Consider the following 18,260-nt stretch of genomic DNA (forward strand, 5'->3'; position numbering starts at 1 on the left):
TACAGGTTGTGAGGCAGCTGGTAAGATCATGCAGTTCTGTCCAGGCCTCAGCTGGGGTACTCCCTTCAGTTTTGTGCTTGTATTTCAAGAAGGATGTAGCTTACTAGGGGAAGAGTTTGTTGCAGACCAACACGCATCATGACCTCTGAGAATGAGTATCTAGCTTAATGAAGGTAACTATTAAAGATTAATCAATGCTTGATAAAAGTATTTATAAGCACCAAAGTCTGATAGAAAGAAGAAATAATTCATTCAATGTGTCCATGTTGGACAGGACAAAAACTAATAGCTTTAAGTTGCAGGAAGAATAATCCAAGTTACTTATTAAAGGGAGAAAATACTTCTTGATGGTAAGTGAAACACAGGAATTTCCTGGATAGGTTATGAAGACCTCATCATGAGAAATTGCAAAGGAGTGAATAAACAAATATCTATCAGAAATGAATTCAGCATACTTAGGAGATGAACGAGATAACATTTTTTGTTATCTCTTTCAATCTTTTTGTTTTATGGTTCCATAATTCTGTATCACTAAAAAGATGATTCAGAATCTCTCTGCCCTTTCAGTTAGAATTTATCTGGGGAATTTCTAGGAGTGGAAAAGTTTCTGTAATGGCTGTGGAAGACATTTTATTTATTTTCTGGTGGGTGCACACTACTTTAGAACAGAGTAAGACGCATTATATTATTCTGAGAAATTTAAGTTAATGGGACTTGTTTGGGGAATATGGTATAACATCATGAAAAGACAAAATATTATAGGCTCTTACTTCTGTAAAATAGTGAATGCAATAAAGCCTTTCAAAACACCACCAGCATTAATTTTCACTAGCAATAACCTCTCCCAAATAACAAACCCCAACTTTAGTACTCCTCCTAGAAAAGCATTTCTAGATACTACAGATGATGAAAGAATCTGTGTGCCACCTTCTCTTTCCCCACCCTCACTTTGCAGCTTTCCAAACCACCCTTTCTGCACCCACCTCAGGGAGTTACAGAAAAGAGCACTTTGCTTCATCCTGGTGCTGTGAAGTAGAGAAATTTGAGATGAAGAACAATAAATATATGCAAGCTCTGCAATACAGACTGTGCTGTATTAAGGGTCAGTTACACTGTCAGACTCTTTGTTTATATTTCACTTCTCCCTCCTGGGCAGACACACCCAGCCATCAGCACGATGCACTGGAGCTGAGCACATCCAGTGATGATCTCCGCATGGTGACTCTAATTTCCAATCCCCAGGGCCAAGGACAGAGCCACACCATTCCCAGGAGAGATCCTGCACTGCTCTTGGTCTGGGGACTTTGTGCAGCCCCAAACATGTAGGACTTATTACAGTGGATCACCCAGTTCATGAAGTTCCTTTAAATTCCAGGATTTCACCCCAATGAAGGTGGGCTCTGCACAGAGGCTGAGTGTGACAGTGAAACATTCTCCCGTTCAGTTATGCTTCTTCTGAGATTTGCAGATATTATGTGTGAGTGTGTGAGGTGAGGGAAAGAGACCAGGAGGAAAAAAGAAGGCACAGAATGTAGCAAAATAGACATGGTACACCAGAATGAAAAAGATCCTGTTATTCTTTTCTTTGATCAAGCTATTGGCCCCAGAAAAAATGTCCAACATAAATTATATATGCCAAAGTCAACTTCAGCTGATGTTCTTTCTAGCCATTTGATTTTGTATCTGCCAACTTCCACCCATTTCCCCAATTTTATCCACATGTAATAGTATGTAGCCATTAAAAATGTGTTTTTCTACTTTAGTTCAAGTTTTCTGTGTAACAGGCATTTTATTCTTCCCCTGCAATATACTAGGAAAATAAAATGTCATTTATTCAATTGAAGTGGTAGAGTACTGAATTGTAGAGTAGTCAGTAGTAGAGTAGAGTACTGACTACCAATAATAATCCCTAATGACTGTATCCTTTTAAAAGCATTCATATGGATTTCAGGAGGAAATCAAAGAGTTTACTTCTTATTTTTTAATCTTCAAGCACATTAAGAAAGGGTTCCTTTCAGCAAATAAAAACTAAACTGCGGACAAAATTATTTTTAAGAGGTCTTTGAATGATTATATTATTTTTATGGCTACTAAAAAAAAGATTACTTTTGGGTTCAAATAACTGATTTGAAAGGTTTCTGTGGCTGTATTGAAGGAATGGATAAACACAAGGAAAGGGACCTCCTACACTGAGAATTTCTGACTGTAAATCTCACTAATTCATGAGTGGAAAATACCCAAATAATTGTTTTGCTCAGAGGAGCTGAGCACCTGTAGCTGTTGTGGATTGTACCTGGTGCTGTCAACACTCACCACTTGTGAATATTTGGATTGTGCAACTGACAGGTCCTGGCATCCAGAAGACACACAACTCCAGCTGGTGTTGCTCTGGGGCAAGGCAGCACACTTCGCTGAATTTCAAGTTGTTTTGATAAGAACAATGTTCACTTTCCCATCTACCAGAAAAAAAAAAATAAGTGCTTGATGACTATAAACTTCTCTGTCTTTCCTAAGACTGCCCCACACACCTACAGTGAGATCACACAACAAGAAAATATTAAGAAAAAGGGAGATTGCACTGTTTTCAAGACCTACATTCATATTTGGTTCTATGTTTTTCACTTTAGATACTTTATTTCCTGGGGCCATGGGAAGTATCAGAGGACCTTGTGAGCAGTGTGTGGTTACCTGCAAGATGCTGGCTAGCATCCACAGAGGCTGAGAATGCCTCACTCCATGCACGTAATGCACGACTGGAATCCTGGGTGTTGTAGAATTCATACTGTCATGGAACTAAGTGGGAAATATGTGAAAACTTGGAAATCCCAAACTGGAACTTGGTAAAAATGAGTGCATGTTGAGACTGGGCACAGTGCAGGTCCCTGGATCTACCTGGAATGCCAGCAAATCTCCTCACAAATGTTAGCATGGTCCTTCAGGCTGATGTTATCAACGAGGTGAGTTCACTGTCACACCAGCTGTAAGTTTGTATTGGCATCCAGAGTGCATCCTGGTTTGGCCACCAGAAATGCATGGATGCTGCAGATCTGGAGGAGAGAGGCATCTACAGCAGTGTAGGATACCTTGAGGGATTCCAGACCCAATGCTGCTGGATCATCTTCTATCTAACAGACTGGAAACCAGCAGAAAACAGTGATCAATTGAAGCAGAAAGCTTTTCTTGGAGCGTGTGGTGTGTAACTTTTTGTGTCAGAAAGAATTTCTCTGATTCAGTAGAAACAAAGCAGACCCAAAGAGAGTGGGATGTCCGTGCTTCACTCTTTGTCCAGGTGCTTTGGACAGTCACACTTGGGCAGTGATGGGCCTCTGGGCAGCGTCTGGCTGAGGGAACAGCAAAATGCCACTACTGCCACCAGGCCAGTGTGACAGCTCATGCTGACTCCTCTCCACCACTGCGTGCTTGTGGGCTCAATCTGTTTGCAAAGCGGCATGAACTGTGCCGGAGTACACCCAGCTGGGATTCTGGATAAACGCAGTTCTGTTGGAAGGTGAGGGATGTGTAACCCAGTCTCTTGAGGTGCAGCAGCACAAGGCACTGCTCCTTCAGGAGAATTCATGCAGCGAAACGCCCGAGCGGGGATTCGGGGCCCTGCCCGGCGAGAGGGGATGTGCCAGCCGCGGCCCCACGGCCGGCTGGTCCCTGCCGCCCTCACGGGCGCGATTCGGAATAGGCTCTGGGCACGGTGCGGCTCAGGACCGCCACCCGCCAGCCCTGTGTGTCACCCGGCACCGCACGGTCACTGCCGACCCGCTCTCAGGGTCGGGGGTCGCCGGCTGGCAGGGTGATCCCGGCTGGCAGGGTGATCCCGGCTGGCAGAATGCCCCCGGCCGGCACAGCCCCCGGCCGGCACAGCCCCCCGCCTAGCGCCCGCATGCGGGGCGGTGACGCTGGGGGCGGTGGCATCTCCCCTCTCCTCCCCTCTCCTCCCCTGCCCTCTCTCCGCCCTCCCCGCCCTCCTGCGGGGCCGCGGCGCTGCCCCCTCCCGCCGGGGATATCCCCGGCCCCTCCCCGGCGGGCGGCGGCCCAATGGAGGTGGGGATGCTGTATGGGCTGCGGGCGGGCTGGGGGCGCCGCCGAGCCGCGGACGCCGCCGGGCCGGGGCCGCGCTCACTCGGCGGGGAGCCGCGGGCAGAGGCGGGCGGCGTCGGGGCTCGGTGCGGCGGCGGCTGGGATGCGCCGGCCGGGCGGCTCTGGGGGCAGATAGCGTCCCGCGGCGAGGCGGCCGAGTGGGGCCCGGGGCGGCGGCCGCCGGGCAGCGCCATGGCGGCGCAGTGCGACCCGCTGAGCGGGTACCTGCCCCAGCCGCTCTCCGACCCGGGCTCCAACAGCGAGCGCAGCGCCGACTCGCCCGCGCCCGGCTCCGAGGAGGACTCGGCCGGGCCGCCGCGGCCCCTGCACAGCCCCGAGTGGGGCGAGGAGCGATTCCGGGTGGACAGGAAGAAACTGGAGGCCATGCTCCAAGGTGAGGGCGGGAGCGGCGGCCGTGCCCGGGGGGCGCCGGGCGGTGGCGGCGGCCGGGAGTGGCGAGAGGGGCCCCGGTCCCCGCCGTGCCGTGTCCCGGCTCCCCTTTCCCCGCCGGAACGGGATTCCCGTCCTGTCAGCCCCTTCCCCGGTGCTGGACGCGGGCCCGGGTCGGCGGGAGCCCCGTGGGCCGGTCCGTGCTCCGAGCGCTGCCGTGGCCTCTCGGCCGGGGGAAGCGGCTCCCTGTGCCCCGGAGCGGAGCCGAGCGCCCCGGGCCCAGCCCGGACAGCCAGATGCCGCTTGGGGCCGGCCCTGGTCGTGATAATGCCGCTGCCCGGCCCCGCGGGGCTCGGAGCGTCCCGGTCCCTCAGAGTTCCGTCCGTCGGTGAGGAGGGGACGTCCCGCCCGGGTAGGCGCTGCGGGCTCTCGGCTTTCAAGGAACGGCCCAACTCCCAAGGAGCCGCCGGAGCCCGGCGTCCCGGCCGGAGCAGCGGGGATGGATCCGCAGGGCTGACAGCGGCCGTGGGACCGGCTCGGCCCTTGGCTCCGCTGTCTGGGTTTTTTTGAAGGTTTTTTTCTTTCCTTGAGGCTACATATTTTGTCCCAGTATGTTTTGAATTATCTGCTCTCAGTGGAAGTTACGTAGGCAGCCTTTGACAAAACAGGAGTAGTAATTGCTGGGTTTGTTGCTAAAGAGCACATGAGTGGGTTTGAACCAGCTAAGGATGCTCTGAGCGGGGTGATTCCCTCGGGCTGTTCCCGGCTGTCTGCTCTGAGGAGCCCGTGAGAACCGAGATGAGTTTCAGGCCTTAGAGTGTCAAATCTCAGGGTGTGTCTGGATCTACGAGAAGAGACGGTGGTGGCTTCGAGAGGGCGCTTTTCCCTTTGGAACTAGTGTTTTGTAAACATTTAATGTTACACTAACACGGTAACTCACATATTTGTGTACACTTTCAGAAGAAACCCTTGACAAATGTTTTACCTGGCCTGTCACAACGAAGGCGTTCTGGTCACTTACTGGAAGCTTTAGGTGCTCCCCACATGAACATCCCCTGTCAGGGACCTGCCTTCTCCCTTGCTGCAGTGCGAGGGAGGATGTGGGAGCGAACAGGAGAGCAGCAGCTGGTGAGCTGGGTTGGTCACTGAAGAGCTGCGGCTTGACTTGGTGACTACAATGATTGGAATTTTTTTAATTGAGATGGTCTCTCCTGGGGGTGAGTTAATCTTTAATCAGTTAATACTTTAGCGCTAGTAGAAAAATCTCATTATGTAATGCAGTAAAGAGAAAGGCATTTGGAGAAACAGAGCAGCAACAACTATTTATAAAGATGTGCTCATCAAAAGTGTCTGAAAACCAAAACCACATGGGTATTTCTGTGTAAGAAGTGGTAGAGAAGGGTCAAAAGTTTGAGTTCTGTAAGAAGATGAAGGTTGCCTTAACTTTTTCCTCTAATAGCCAAATAAATTTCTATTATCTCATCCCTCACACAGTCCTTTCTTCTACTGCCTGAGGTAGTAAGCCTGAAGGGGTAAACAAACTCCCAAGCAGAAGACAAATACTCTGTAGGTTGTGTGACCCAGTAGTAGCCAGTGTCAAAATGTAAGATTTTTCTTTTCTCCTTTTTCAAATTTTATTGCTTACCTTTGTAAGAAAAATAAAGTAGTAAAAAGTATATGAATGATAGAGCATAGTGAGTAAATACAAGCAGAGTACTGCCTGGTTTTTGATGTGAGATTTCTGTATGCTCTGTCTAGAATACACATTCTTCTGGAGATGGTTTGAGGAGGGTTTGTACCAGATGTCCTTGTTGTGGTGGGAAGTTTATGTTGGACTTGGAAATAAGTGGCTTTATGTGAAAATCTGAACTGTCTGGCTTACTGTTAATGAAAAACTGTTTATTAGGAAGCAAGAAGCAAACATAGCAGTTCTTTATGTGAGAAAACTGAACTGTTTGGTAAACATTTTGTCAGTTTCTGTCAGTTTCCTCTCTGTGCTTTACAAGTATTTGTCTCATCTCTGAACTTACCTCAAGCACCAACCAGCTCTGCCAGGGAAAGCATCATGAATCCAGATCTGTACTTGGTACCCAGAAATTCAGTCAGCTGTGCTGCTGATTACAAGCCAAACTTGATTTTATTTTTTAACTTCTCCCACTCTCCCCACCTTTTGTTTGTATCCGTCTTTTGGGAGTGAAGCTTTGACTTGCCCTATTAGGAAAGTGACAATGGAAAGGAAGCAGTGTGAATCATCTCCAGGAACAAACTACAGTTAGACAATTTGTAGATTTGTGTTCCCTATGGCTTCTAATACAGATCCTTTACTGGAAGTTCTTAAAATATGCAGAAATTGCATCATGGAAAAGAAACATCTTTTCAATCTAAGTGATGATGAGCGGATTTCTTATTTCCAAAAGTTAGCCAATTTTTAGGCTTTTTTTTTTTTTAATTTCAGACTGGTGTAAATACAGCTTTTTGTTTATATTAGATGCTTAAAGAATCATCTTTTGCTTTTACTAGTTAGCTTGTTTACATTTGGGAAAGTTACTTTTTAAATGATTAAAAAACTTAGAATGTCTTCTGGTGACCACCGCACCTTTCTTATATTATGGAAGAGTGAGAATGCAGTATCTTTAGTTCAGTTGTCTTTACAGCCAAGTTTGAAGGAGCATCTGTTGAAGGAACTTATCAGGAAATGTTCTCATTCTTGCTTGGGGGTGCCTTGGTGGGTTTTTTTTCCCTCATCAACATCTGTTGTTTACTGAACTAATTGTGAAATGTAAGAAAAACTATCTGGGAGAAAGAATAAGCAGCAGCTCCATGTTCAGCTCAGTGCTTCTGTTACTTCTTGCATTGCTGAGTTTTGATATGTGCTGCTCCTGCTGTGGTTATTTTCATCTTTCCCACAGTTTGTGGGCGGTTTCCTGAAGGCCAGGGCTGATCCCAGCAAGGCTCACCTGGGAATAGCAGCCTCTGCAGCTCCTCGGAGGAATGGGACACCTCCCTGTGAGATACAGACTAACTGCAGTAAGTGCTGTTGCAAGAGCTCTCAGTAGTTCTCTTTCAAAAAAAGAGGAGGTGCAGGTAGTTTGCTACCAGTTGTATCTGAAACAGAAATCAAATCTGACTTGTAGTGCCAAAAAAAATTGATAATTTGAGGATGCTTCTGCTACCTTTTTTTTTCCTCCCTCCACTCTTAAAAATAATTGCATTGTTATTTCCTTAATGGTTCTGTTTCTGGAATATCAGAAACTGCAAAAGCTGTGGTAAACCCCTTGCCAGTAAGGACTATTTTTTCCTTGTGTCCATGTTTGTTTCACTGTTTCATTACTTCATGCACGTAGATGACTGGAATTGTGTCCCATTAAACAAATCTCAGTCTTTACAGTGGTGTGTAAGCTCTCTTATGCCTCATGTCTTCATCAGTTTCTTGCTTATTATTCTAGAATATTTTTTTTTCTAGGAGGCCAATATGAGTAAAACAGATCAACTTTTCAGCAGTGACAGAAGATGGTATTTCCTAGTAGCCCAATTAATTGGAGCTGCTCTGCACAAATTCTGGTTAATGCTCAGGTGACTTCATATTGTGGGATGATTTACTCAGTGTGTGAGTGCCTGTTACCATAGGAGCTGAATATTATTGTAAAGAGGCAGAACAGTAAACTTAGGAAAGCTGTCCAAAAAGTATAATCTATCAGCTGATATTGCAGCAATCAGTAGGCTTAGACAAGTTGGCCATGAACATAGAAAAAAACCCAAACCAAAGAAAGTAACACCTTTTTTTGCTTGTGTGGTGTGTCTCATTCTTGGTTACACAATGTTATGCCAGTCTTGCATTTCAAATAATCCTCTTTCTTTGTCATGTTCTTTAGCAGATGTAGGGGGTTTTTATGTGGTATGTGTGGTTTAAGCACTCACAGTTAAATACTTTTTGACTTTATAATGTACTATCACACGATAGTAGTTTGCTAAAAAAACAAATCCATGCTTTTTTAATAAGAGTCTAAATCTAGGAATGGTATGTGGGCCCATATTATGTATGGCTCTTTCATTAAAGTACAAAACTGTGCTAGTTAAAATTCTGTATTTCTTCACTTGGTTTTGTATTTTTTTTGTGCATCATCTTTCATTTTGAGGACTCCTTAGGGTAATTTTAATCAGGGATCTAAAACTTTATGGGTGGTGGTTTTTGTCCTGGTTTCGTTGAGATTTTTTTCCCTTATGAGGTAATTGAGCATTTGCCTGACTATTTATTGATAAGCAAATACATGAAGAAAAGCACAGAGCTGCGTGCCCAGCAAACTCTGAAGAGCACCCAGTTTGCTCTAGAGCTCATCTGACTGAGCAGGTTGTGTTGAGACCAGGTGGGCACCTTGGAAAATAGCACTGGGTGTGGTACTGGCTATATTGGTTATGTCACAGGTCAGCTGGACTAGGCTAGAATTAGAGGAATCATGTGAATTCTAAAGATAATAGTGGATCACTGGTTGCTTTCCAGGCAGGAAGGACAAAAGTGCTGTAACAAATTCAGCATGAGCAGTCAGTGAAAGCTGCTCATTGAGGTGCCCTTGTGTAGCTCTGTCCTGCCATTGCAGTGTTGAGAGAGCTCTCCCCCATCCTACTCCCTGTTTCAGTGCTCTTTGCCTGCCATGGGGAGCTAGAAAAATGCTCAGCTAGTAATTTTCTGCCCAAAACAACCCCTGATTTTCTTAGAGGGAGGTGACATATTTACTTAGATAACTTTTTTTGCATGGTTTAATCCACATGAAACTTACAGTAAGTTGTTCATTCCTTTGCCTAAAGGTCACCCAGAGACCATTGTCAGATCTTGATTGCACTTATGCAATGCCTCTTTCTGATGTCTGGATGATAACCAGCTTTTGTTTGCTGATCCATCAGGTGAAACTTGTGTTTAAACAAGTACATTTTCCCTGCTTAATGCATAACTGTAGGAAAGCTTGCTTGAGTACTTTTCATAGTCTTCTGCACTGGTTTGTTTCATCTGCAGAGAATGAGAAATCGATACGTGTGGCAGGCAAAGCTTGGGGGAAGTGGAGTGGGGGGAAGAAAAGCACTTTTATTGGAATGTACTAAAGAACACAGATATTCTAAGAAACCCAGGCTTCTGCTGAATGCTACAAACAATGGTTTTATTAGAGGCTGGACCCTGGAGATACACATTTTGAGCAATTTGGCTGCTTAACAGGCAATTGTAATGTTCCTGTGATGGTGCCTGCGCAGGGAGGGCAAGTTCCATGTTAAATTTATTTTGGGGTTTTATATTTAGATGGCTAAGCAGCAATTACTGATATTCCCCTGGATTTTTTTTGTGTGTTTATGATGGTAGTAGAAATCTGTCCAGTAAAACTTAGTGTACTGGGGTCCTTCAAATAATTAGTGTACCTTGCTTGCAGCTGAAGTTAGAAATACTCAGAGTGCTGGTGATTTATACTCCTGTTTACGGTACCGATGTCCCTCTTGGAGCTCCAAGGGTTGTGAACTACGTCTTATCTATGACCAGATTTGTACTGAAATATCTTACTCTTTATTTTAGTAGGTCCTAACCACAGTTGCTTTTCCTAGAGGAAGAAAATATTGGGTTTTCCTACTAAATTGTGAGATTTCTGTTGGTGGTTTTTATTATATTTTGTTCCTTGTAATGTGTCAGCATAACCTATACAAGGACATAGTTGTGGGGAAATTGGAACCTTCCTAATAGCATTTACATTTGGTTTTTAACTTATATGTAGCAGGAAAAAAGAATCCAAGTTCTTTGTCAGGTTTTCAAATCCCCAAAGTGCTGAATAGTCTATTTCTACAAAAAATAAATACATGAAATGAATTTGTGTGACTTGTAGTTCTTGCATTCCACTATTAACAATTGTAATAATACCACTTTCTCAAGTTTCAGTGTTCAAGTAGTACAAGGGACTATCATGGTTTGGCATGAGCTGCTGAGTTAAGTATTGCTGGCTTGCACATTCCTGTTGGTTATATTGTAATCTTTACCTCCACTGGAAAATATGTCCTATTTTGAGTACTCCTTTCAGGCTCTTGGCTTTATGCCTCTCAAACAATGAAACATGCTAGTTTTCTTTAATTTCAAACCTCTGTGTCAAAGAACTAATATCTTTTTTAAAAATATTTTTACAGTAGTGACTTTTGCTGTGAAGACTCTTTGGTGACTTTGATGAACTTTGAGCTTAAAAACTGGTGTGACTACGTGAGTTGGAGTTCAGCTACAGAAAATACCCACACCTAATAAGCTATCTGAAGGAACAAGCGCTTGATTTAAGGTTTTCTTTAAGATGCTACCTATTAATCAAGGTTAATTCTAAAATAATTTTGACTTAAGCAATTGAAACCATTCTTTGACCATAGCCTCAGCTGTTGTTCAGTCTTTGTTTTTGTTTCTTGCCTCTGGCAAAAAGCAGAATTAGTGTATTGCATGAGGCAAAGGAACTCTTCATGTGTCAGTGACTTTTATAGCTGATTTATGTCGAGATATCTGCAGTGATATCCTCTTTACTGGAATAAATAGAGTTAGAATTCTGTTGATGTTTTGAAGGAACACTCCAGAGTGAGAGTGTTATCTCACTAGATAATACAGTCTAAGGAATCTGAGTAATCAACAGATTCTCTCATGTGTGAAAGCAGGGTTTGGATATTGGGTGGAAAAGCTCTTGATGTCTGCAGAAAAAGATGGTGTGATGGATAGGGGATTGAAAGCAAATCTGAAAACAAATCCATAACTGTGAACACTTAGTGTCTGGATAAGTCCCTTGCCTGGTAGCATAACTCCATGTAATTTTTCTGCTGCAAGCCAGATTTCGTGGAGGGGTTGATGGGCATGTAGCAACACTGTTCTGTCCCAGCTTTTCTCCTGCTGTGCAGCTCTGCTGAAGTTACAGACACCAGGGCACAGAAACTGGGAAGGCACAGCATAGGTGTGTGCCTGCAGGACTGTTCCTGGAGAAGCTTTACTGGAAACCCATGGGTGTGGTACATCCCTGAAGCTGCTGATGGTGATGCGTGGGTGCAGACAGGTGGAACTGCAGGGCTCCCAATCTCCCTGAGGCTGGGGAGGTGTGGTGGGATCGCTCTGGGGACTGGAGTCCTTCAGTGCCAGGGTCTGTAGGGTGCTCAGAGTGGGATGCTGAGGGGGAGGTGATGCTCTTTGATGTGGGGGAGTGGCAGGATTGCAGGGAGCTCTGCCTTGGAGCACAGCACCAGCCATTTGAGAGTGCAGGCTCAGGAGTGCTGGGTGGTTTTACAGGTGGCTGCTGCAGGCCATCTGGGTGGGAAGAAGCAGCACATGAGGCCTTCAAACAGCTGGAGGGAGGCTCCTGTTTGCAGTCAGTCCCCATGGAGGAGTTTAACCACTCTGTTCTCTGCTGAGACAAGAGCCTGGCAGCACACAAACCATGGAGGAAGTTTCTGGGATGCATTTTGTGACAGCTTCCAGACAGGTGATCAAGGAACTGACAGCAGGTTTGCTGGGATTTTTCCTCACTTGCAAGGAAAAATGATTCATGAATGTGAAGATGGAGGGCAGCCATTGAGAGGGACACTGGCAAGCTGAAGAAGTGGCCCAGAGGAATTCCATGAAGTTCAGCAAAAGGGAGCATGAAGGGCTTCTCCAGGGGAGAAAACTGTCACAGGTTTGTGCAGCCCTGACACTCTGTGCTGCCCTGGTGAGACACATCAGGAGTGCAGGGTCCAGCCCTGGTTCCCCAGTGGCAGGGAGATATGGGCATTCTGGAACAAATCCAGCAAAGGGCCACAGTGCTACTGGGGGACTGGAGGGGAGGCTGAGACATCTGGGACTGTTTAGCTTTAATCTTGAGAAGGCACAGGGAACACCGTATCAATTGTGTGTGTCAGGGGATATAAGCAGATGGAGCCAGAGTCTTCTCAGTGGTGCCTAATGACAGGACAGGCAGAAAAAATGTCATCTTATGACTTTTCCTCTTTTTGTGAAAAGGAAATAATCTATAAAATCTGGAGGCTTTCCAGTTTTTGCAGTGTTCAGTGCTGAAGTGAGGTCACTGCTGTCTTTTTTGGATAGCAAAGGAGTTAAAGAATTCTTAACTACAATTTCAATTGCTGAGTTAAAATACTAAATCTGAGATTGGACTGTAATATTAAAGCACAGTGTTTATTAATGTTAGGTATTGTAGATTACTAAAAATACATTTTTAGGTAAATCCTTGCTCAGACAGCAGTATTAAAAATAGCAGTTTGCAGCCTGAAGCATTCTCCATAGTTGATAACATTGTGATTGAGTTAGGGGTCAGTTTATCTTCCTCAGAGCATTGAGAAACATCTGCTGGGAAAACTGGTCTGTAGAGCCTGCCTTTGGCAGTCCTGGTAGGATTTGGTTGTGCTGGCCCCTGGAAGATCCCTGCAGATGCTGGCTGGGTCAGGCAGCTGCTGCCAGAGCAGCTGTTGGTTCCCATGCACATGAGGGGTGCTGGGGGCTGTGTCTGGCTGCAGATGGTGGTGTTGGGGTGCTCTGGCCCACAGGAGCACAGCTGGAGGCTCCCTGCAGCCTGGCTGGGTGAGCTGGGACACAGATCTGCCCTGGCAGCACCTGAGTGCTGCTGCTTTGCTGCCTCCAGGCAGCTTTTGGGATGCTGGTCCTACAAGGATGTGGCTGTGGTTATCTCTGGGAGCCTCCCACCTGCTGGGCTTTGCTGAGGCTCTCAGGGTTGGCTCCAGGGGTGGAAAACTCACTGGGTGCTCGGGGCTGAGCAGTGGGAGCTGCCCGTGGGCTGCATGGCCTGACTGGCCCCAGGGGTGCAGTTCAGGGATGCTGTGCTCTGGGTTACACCACATCCTCCTGAGCTGTGTGTTCCTGCTGCTGGTATGTGAGCAAGCTGTGAAAACAGGACCTGAGAGTGCAGCTGGGCTTGGAGCACAGTCCTGTTATCTCTGCTGCTTGGATTCTGTTGTGTAAACCACAGAAGGACATGTTGCTCAATTTATCCTTCCTGGAAGTGTCTTCCTTGCACATGTGAGTGACAGCAAACAGGAAATAACTTGTTCTTTAGGGTTCTTTCCCTTCGAGGATGAAAGGTTTTTCAAAAATATATTTGTAAATGTATCACTTGTGGTGAGAAAGACAAGAATAGATGATGCATTTAAAAGGCATGAGATTTCCAGTCATTCTGACTGCCTCCCAAATGGCCAGCTGCCAGCAGCTGTGTCTTGATTTTGGCATCTTGAGATCAACAGTTTAGAAATGCTGTGGAGTAAAGCTCCTTTTTTCTTCTATTTTTTTTTTTTTTAATAATTGCCCAGGTTGATATATCCTAATCCTTTAAAGATTAGATTTTGTCCCATTGCTTTAGGGGCTGTGAGCTTTGGGGCACACTGGTGGCTTGAGGAGGTGCTTTCCAGGACACCCACACAATCTGCCATCTGAAGATGTAGTTAGCCCTTGATAAGTGATAGTTTTGTATGCGGCTAAATGTTTTAGCCATTTCTAGAAGGGCTCCAATGCAGCCTGGTAGAAATTTTACTGCACTGTAAGGAATATTCTCTGGTTTGCTGCTTTGAGACACTGAAAAAATTGCTTTTCTTTGCCCCATCTGATTTGACTGCTGAGCCTTTTCCCAGAGGTAGGAAGCTGGTCAGTATAGCTGGTGCCAGCCACAAGGCAGCTGCATTCCCCATTCTGTTGCAATTCCAGGGCTTGCCTGACGTGTAAATGTTGCAATAAAACTTGTGAAAAATACTACTTATGTATAAAACTTGATAAACTTGTGTGGAGGAACCTTTTCTCAGATATTAATGTATGAAAATAGTGATTCCCCATTCCTCTTTTGGCTTTTTACTTGTTGGGAATGTGTAGCTGCAAGTGAGACATGAGCAATCCATTTTCCATTTACTAACCTTCTCTGCAGGCCAGGTCTGGGAGGCTTTGCAAAATCTTGGTTCCATTTTCCCCCAGAACTGTGTGATATGAATCAGGTCTGTAAGAATGGTTTTCGAGGAAAAATAAGCAGCAATCATGGTGCTTATGTGGTTATTGCCAGGCTTGCAGTATGTAGATGCTGAGGAATGTTTTTTACACTGGGGTTTTATAGGTAATCCTCCTCCCTCATCTCATAGAAAAGTTTTTCTGTTTGGTTGGTTTGTTTTCCTTTGTGCCTGCCCAACATGTTAAAAAGCTACGGGTTGAGAATTCTTTTAGGACTTTCAGCCCTTCTCTACAGCTTTTTAACTCAAAAAATAACTTCTGTTTGTAGGAGTTAGAATGGCACAGGATTTTGATTGGGCTGCTAAGATATTAAAGAGGTTTTGAAAGCAAAATACGAGAAATAAGAGTGCCAAGGAAAGAAAAAAACAGAGCCTCGTTCCAGATCATTCAAGTGAAATATATCTGCAAGTTCAAGTTATGTACTTGAAAAGATTGAGCTATGTGTTTTCTCACTTACTTGGCACAAAGTCTGTGTAAAAGCTTGAATGATTGTCCATTCTAGTGATGAGATGACAAGCAGAACAAACCCAAAATACCATTCTGCTGCTTGTGGAACAGCTCAGATCATGGGCTTCATCTGTTTAAACTTTGTTCTTGGAAAGGATTTATGCTAGATTTCCTTGTGAGGAGAACTTGCAACATTTTTATAATCAAGCTGAGCTAAATGGTCTCCAGTACAACATATCTGAAAATCAGTATTAAGCCAAGTAAATCTGGTCTGAAAGAAGCAATGTGAAAAGATAACTGGAGAGGGAAGTTGGTAACACTAATGATTTATCCTGTTGTTTTGAAGTGCTGCTTTTGTTTTCTGGAACATGTACACATATCTGTGCTGTTCCTAGCTCCCACATCCTAGAGTGGGTCAGGAAAGGAGCACAGGGGGTCACTGGTGCTGCCTCCCTGGAGCACATGGCACAGAGCTGTGTCCAGCTGGGTCTGGAGCATCTCCAGGGAGGGAGGCTCCACTCCCTCTCTGGGCTGTCCCAGTGCTCGGCCACTGCACTGTAAGGAAGTTCTGCCTCATGTGCACATGGAACTTCCTGGGCATCAGCTTCTGACATTGTCTTGTTCTGCCTTGCTATGTAAACCTTTAAATTTTTTGATTGTTTTGATAGTCTAAAGTTCCATGGTGAGGTTGCCACAAATACCCAAGTTTTAAATAGATTTTCACCTCTTTCTTTTTTGTTTATAAACCATTTTTTAATTCTGCGTACAGGTGATGATTCTTTTTCTATATTTTAAGCAAACTTTGGTTTGGGGAATCTGTGTTACCACTCTGAATTAGTGGTTTAACCTTTAAGTGTGCCTTTTACCTTATTGCAGATTACTTGGTATGAATGGAGAGCTTTGATTATGTCTATTTTGATTGGCTCTGTTCTATTCAGTGCCTGCAATAAATTTATGGCTGTTGAATATACAAGATTGGTAACTTAAAAGCAAGCATCTTGAGAGATGGAAAAATGAAATTCATAATTCCAAAATAAATATTAAGTCCATTATAAGTGATGCAGTTAAAACAGTTTTATGTTTGGTTACATTGATGTCTTCTGAAGATATTCCCCATGTTCTTTATGGTGAGATTGTGTTCCTTGAGGGTGTATAAACTGGGATGCAGAGTAATTAAACAGGAGCTTTGTTGTCAAGGAGTTCTTGTGCAGAGCATTACACTGTAATGGTACAGAGCCATGATGAGTGAAAGATGAGTTCTGTGCTGAACAGAAAGGGGTTAAAATCACCTGTATTTAAAACCATGTCTCTGTGTGTTAAATACTTAGATTTAAATGGAAAAACACACATATAATTTATGAAATTAGGGATACATTTGCATGTCACCCTTGCTGGGATATGGAAATCCTTTTCATTGAGGGAATGTGAGACTTGGTGTCCCTTTCTCAGGATGTGTGAGCACATCCATGGGTGAGAAGTGCTATAGAGCGGTGAAATATTAAATTGCATTAGATGGCCTTTGTTTATATGCAGCTGGAGCAGTTAAAATAGCAATGATTTAAAGAGTCTGGATGTGGAATACATTTTTTAAATACTGTTTTATATAGTGGAAAAGAATCCTGGTATGTCTTTAGTTTTTTAGTTAAACAAACACAAGTGCTGGTTTTGCTTAGTAAATTTGCTTCCGGAGTGTGTATAAAATAGTGGATAAGAGAGAATCTGTTTCTAATCTGTTCCATGTGCAGAAACAGTGAATAAATTTGATCAAATCTTTAGTTCTTTTTAAGCAATTCCTTTTTGAAATAAGAACATATTCTGCAGAATTTTCTTTCCTTCCTCTGTGTGGAAGACATTACCATCATTAGAGTGCAGAATACATGGACTCTCAATATGTGTGAAATTTTTCAATGCACTAAACAATTGAACATGTAATGATGTTTTTTGGGTTGCTTAGCAGCACTCAGGTTTTTTACTTTAAGTGGTCTTCAGTGACATCTTTAGATTGTTCAGAGACTTGGCAGAAATAAAAAAAGTCATTCCAGTGTTTGAGACATGAGGAATCGTTTAAGCTGTGGAAAAAAAAAAAGAGTAGGGTATTGCAAAGTTTTGTACGTATTTAAACATTTACAAAACTTTATATTCTGTGTTCTTGTAAATGTTTGGGGTAGTGAGAGCTAGAAGATTATTCTGCTGGATGTTAAGTATAGTTTTAGGCATTTATCTCCTGAAAGATGCAAACTTAGACAACAGATGAATTTTACCTTTACAAAGGCTATCTAACTTAATGTTTTACCACTCTATGGATCTGCTTCTCACCCATGGATGTGCTTACTCATCCTGAAAAAGGGACACTAAGTCTCATCAAATTAAGTTTTTTAAAATTGGTTTATATGTCATTGGAATTGCGTTTTCTACGTTTATATAGAGAGCTGAGGGTTCCTGGTGTTTTGACTTGAGAATATAATGCAAACCAATTAAAATGTAAAACGCTAATACACTTTTTTTTTCTTAGAGGATAGCAGCTGCATATTTACAGGAATCTTTTCATTGGGTGTCTCTCCTGTATCACTGCAGAGCTTCTGTTGGCACTGCCTTCCCTCCAGGCTTGAAGAGCCAGCAGAAAATTTGAGACTGGTTTTAATAATGTGTTAAAGAATTAAGTGCTGTCAGCTTCGTGCTACAGCTCTGTGCTGCCTGAGGCTGCTTTTAGTGTCTCTTTCCCTGCTCCTGCTTTCTGCATTGCGTGAGTTGGAGGAATGTTCATCCTCCAAGTGAGCAGTGCAGGGTCTGGCCAGGGCAGGAGTGAGCGAGGCGTGGGAGCAGCGAAAGGAAAGAGTGACACAGCTGCCCCTGCAGGCTGGCCAGAGCACAGAGAGCAGGGCAGCACAGCCAAGCCTGCCAGACAGATAGGAAACTTCAGAGTGGGAAACCTCAGGGCCCAGGAGGCGAAGGGAGACGTGACTAAGAGGATTATTCAAGTCCAGTAGTTTTGGATGAGCACAGGAAGGATCTCCCCATACATTGCACGGCAGCCAGGCACGCTGGCGGGAGAGGAGCTGCTCAGGGCTTCTGTTCAGCCTCTCTCCTGCTCTCCTTCTGTTTGAAGTGTCTTCTGAGAGGAGAGGAGGAGGAACCACTCACCAGCTCTGTTCTGCCCCCTCCCAGCAGCCTGATGGATCGAGATCACTTGGAGCACGTTCAGCATTTCTGCACCTGGTACCCAGACTCTGGGCTGCTCCTCTTCATGGGAGTGAGAGCCGGCCAGGGGCAGGCAGGGAGAGCAGGAGCCTGCAGGGCTGGATGGACACAGCCTTCTTCCATCCTCTCCTAAATGCCCTTTCAGATACAG

General features: G+C 44.6%; 1 protein-coding gene across 1 annotated transcript in view; it reads left to right on the forward strand.

The window, feature by feature from the left end:
• The first annotated feature begins 4,281 nt into the window (after nucleotides 1–4,281).
• Nucleotides 4,282–18,260, forward strand: part of BICC1 (BicC family RNA binding protein 1) — an 89,781-nt gene continuing 75,802 nt past the window's right edge. The window contains exon 1 of the mRNA XM_054277315.1: nucleotides 4,282–4,483. Within this exon, the coding sequence (XP_054133290.1) occupies nucleotides 4,282–4,483 (202 nt within the window). The remainder of the gene's footprint in view (nucleotides 4,484–18,260) is intronic.

Source organism: Melozone crissalis, unplaced genomic scaffold, assembly GCF_028551555.1.
Source record: "Melozone crissalis strain CALT ecotype California unplaced genomic scaffold, PUWL_Pcris_2 ptg000019l_1, whole genome shotgun sequence".
In the NCBI taxonomy this organism is placed as follows: Eukaryota; Metazoa; Chordata; class Aves; order Passeriformes; family Passerellidae; genus Melozone; species Melozone crissalis.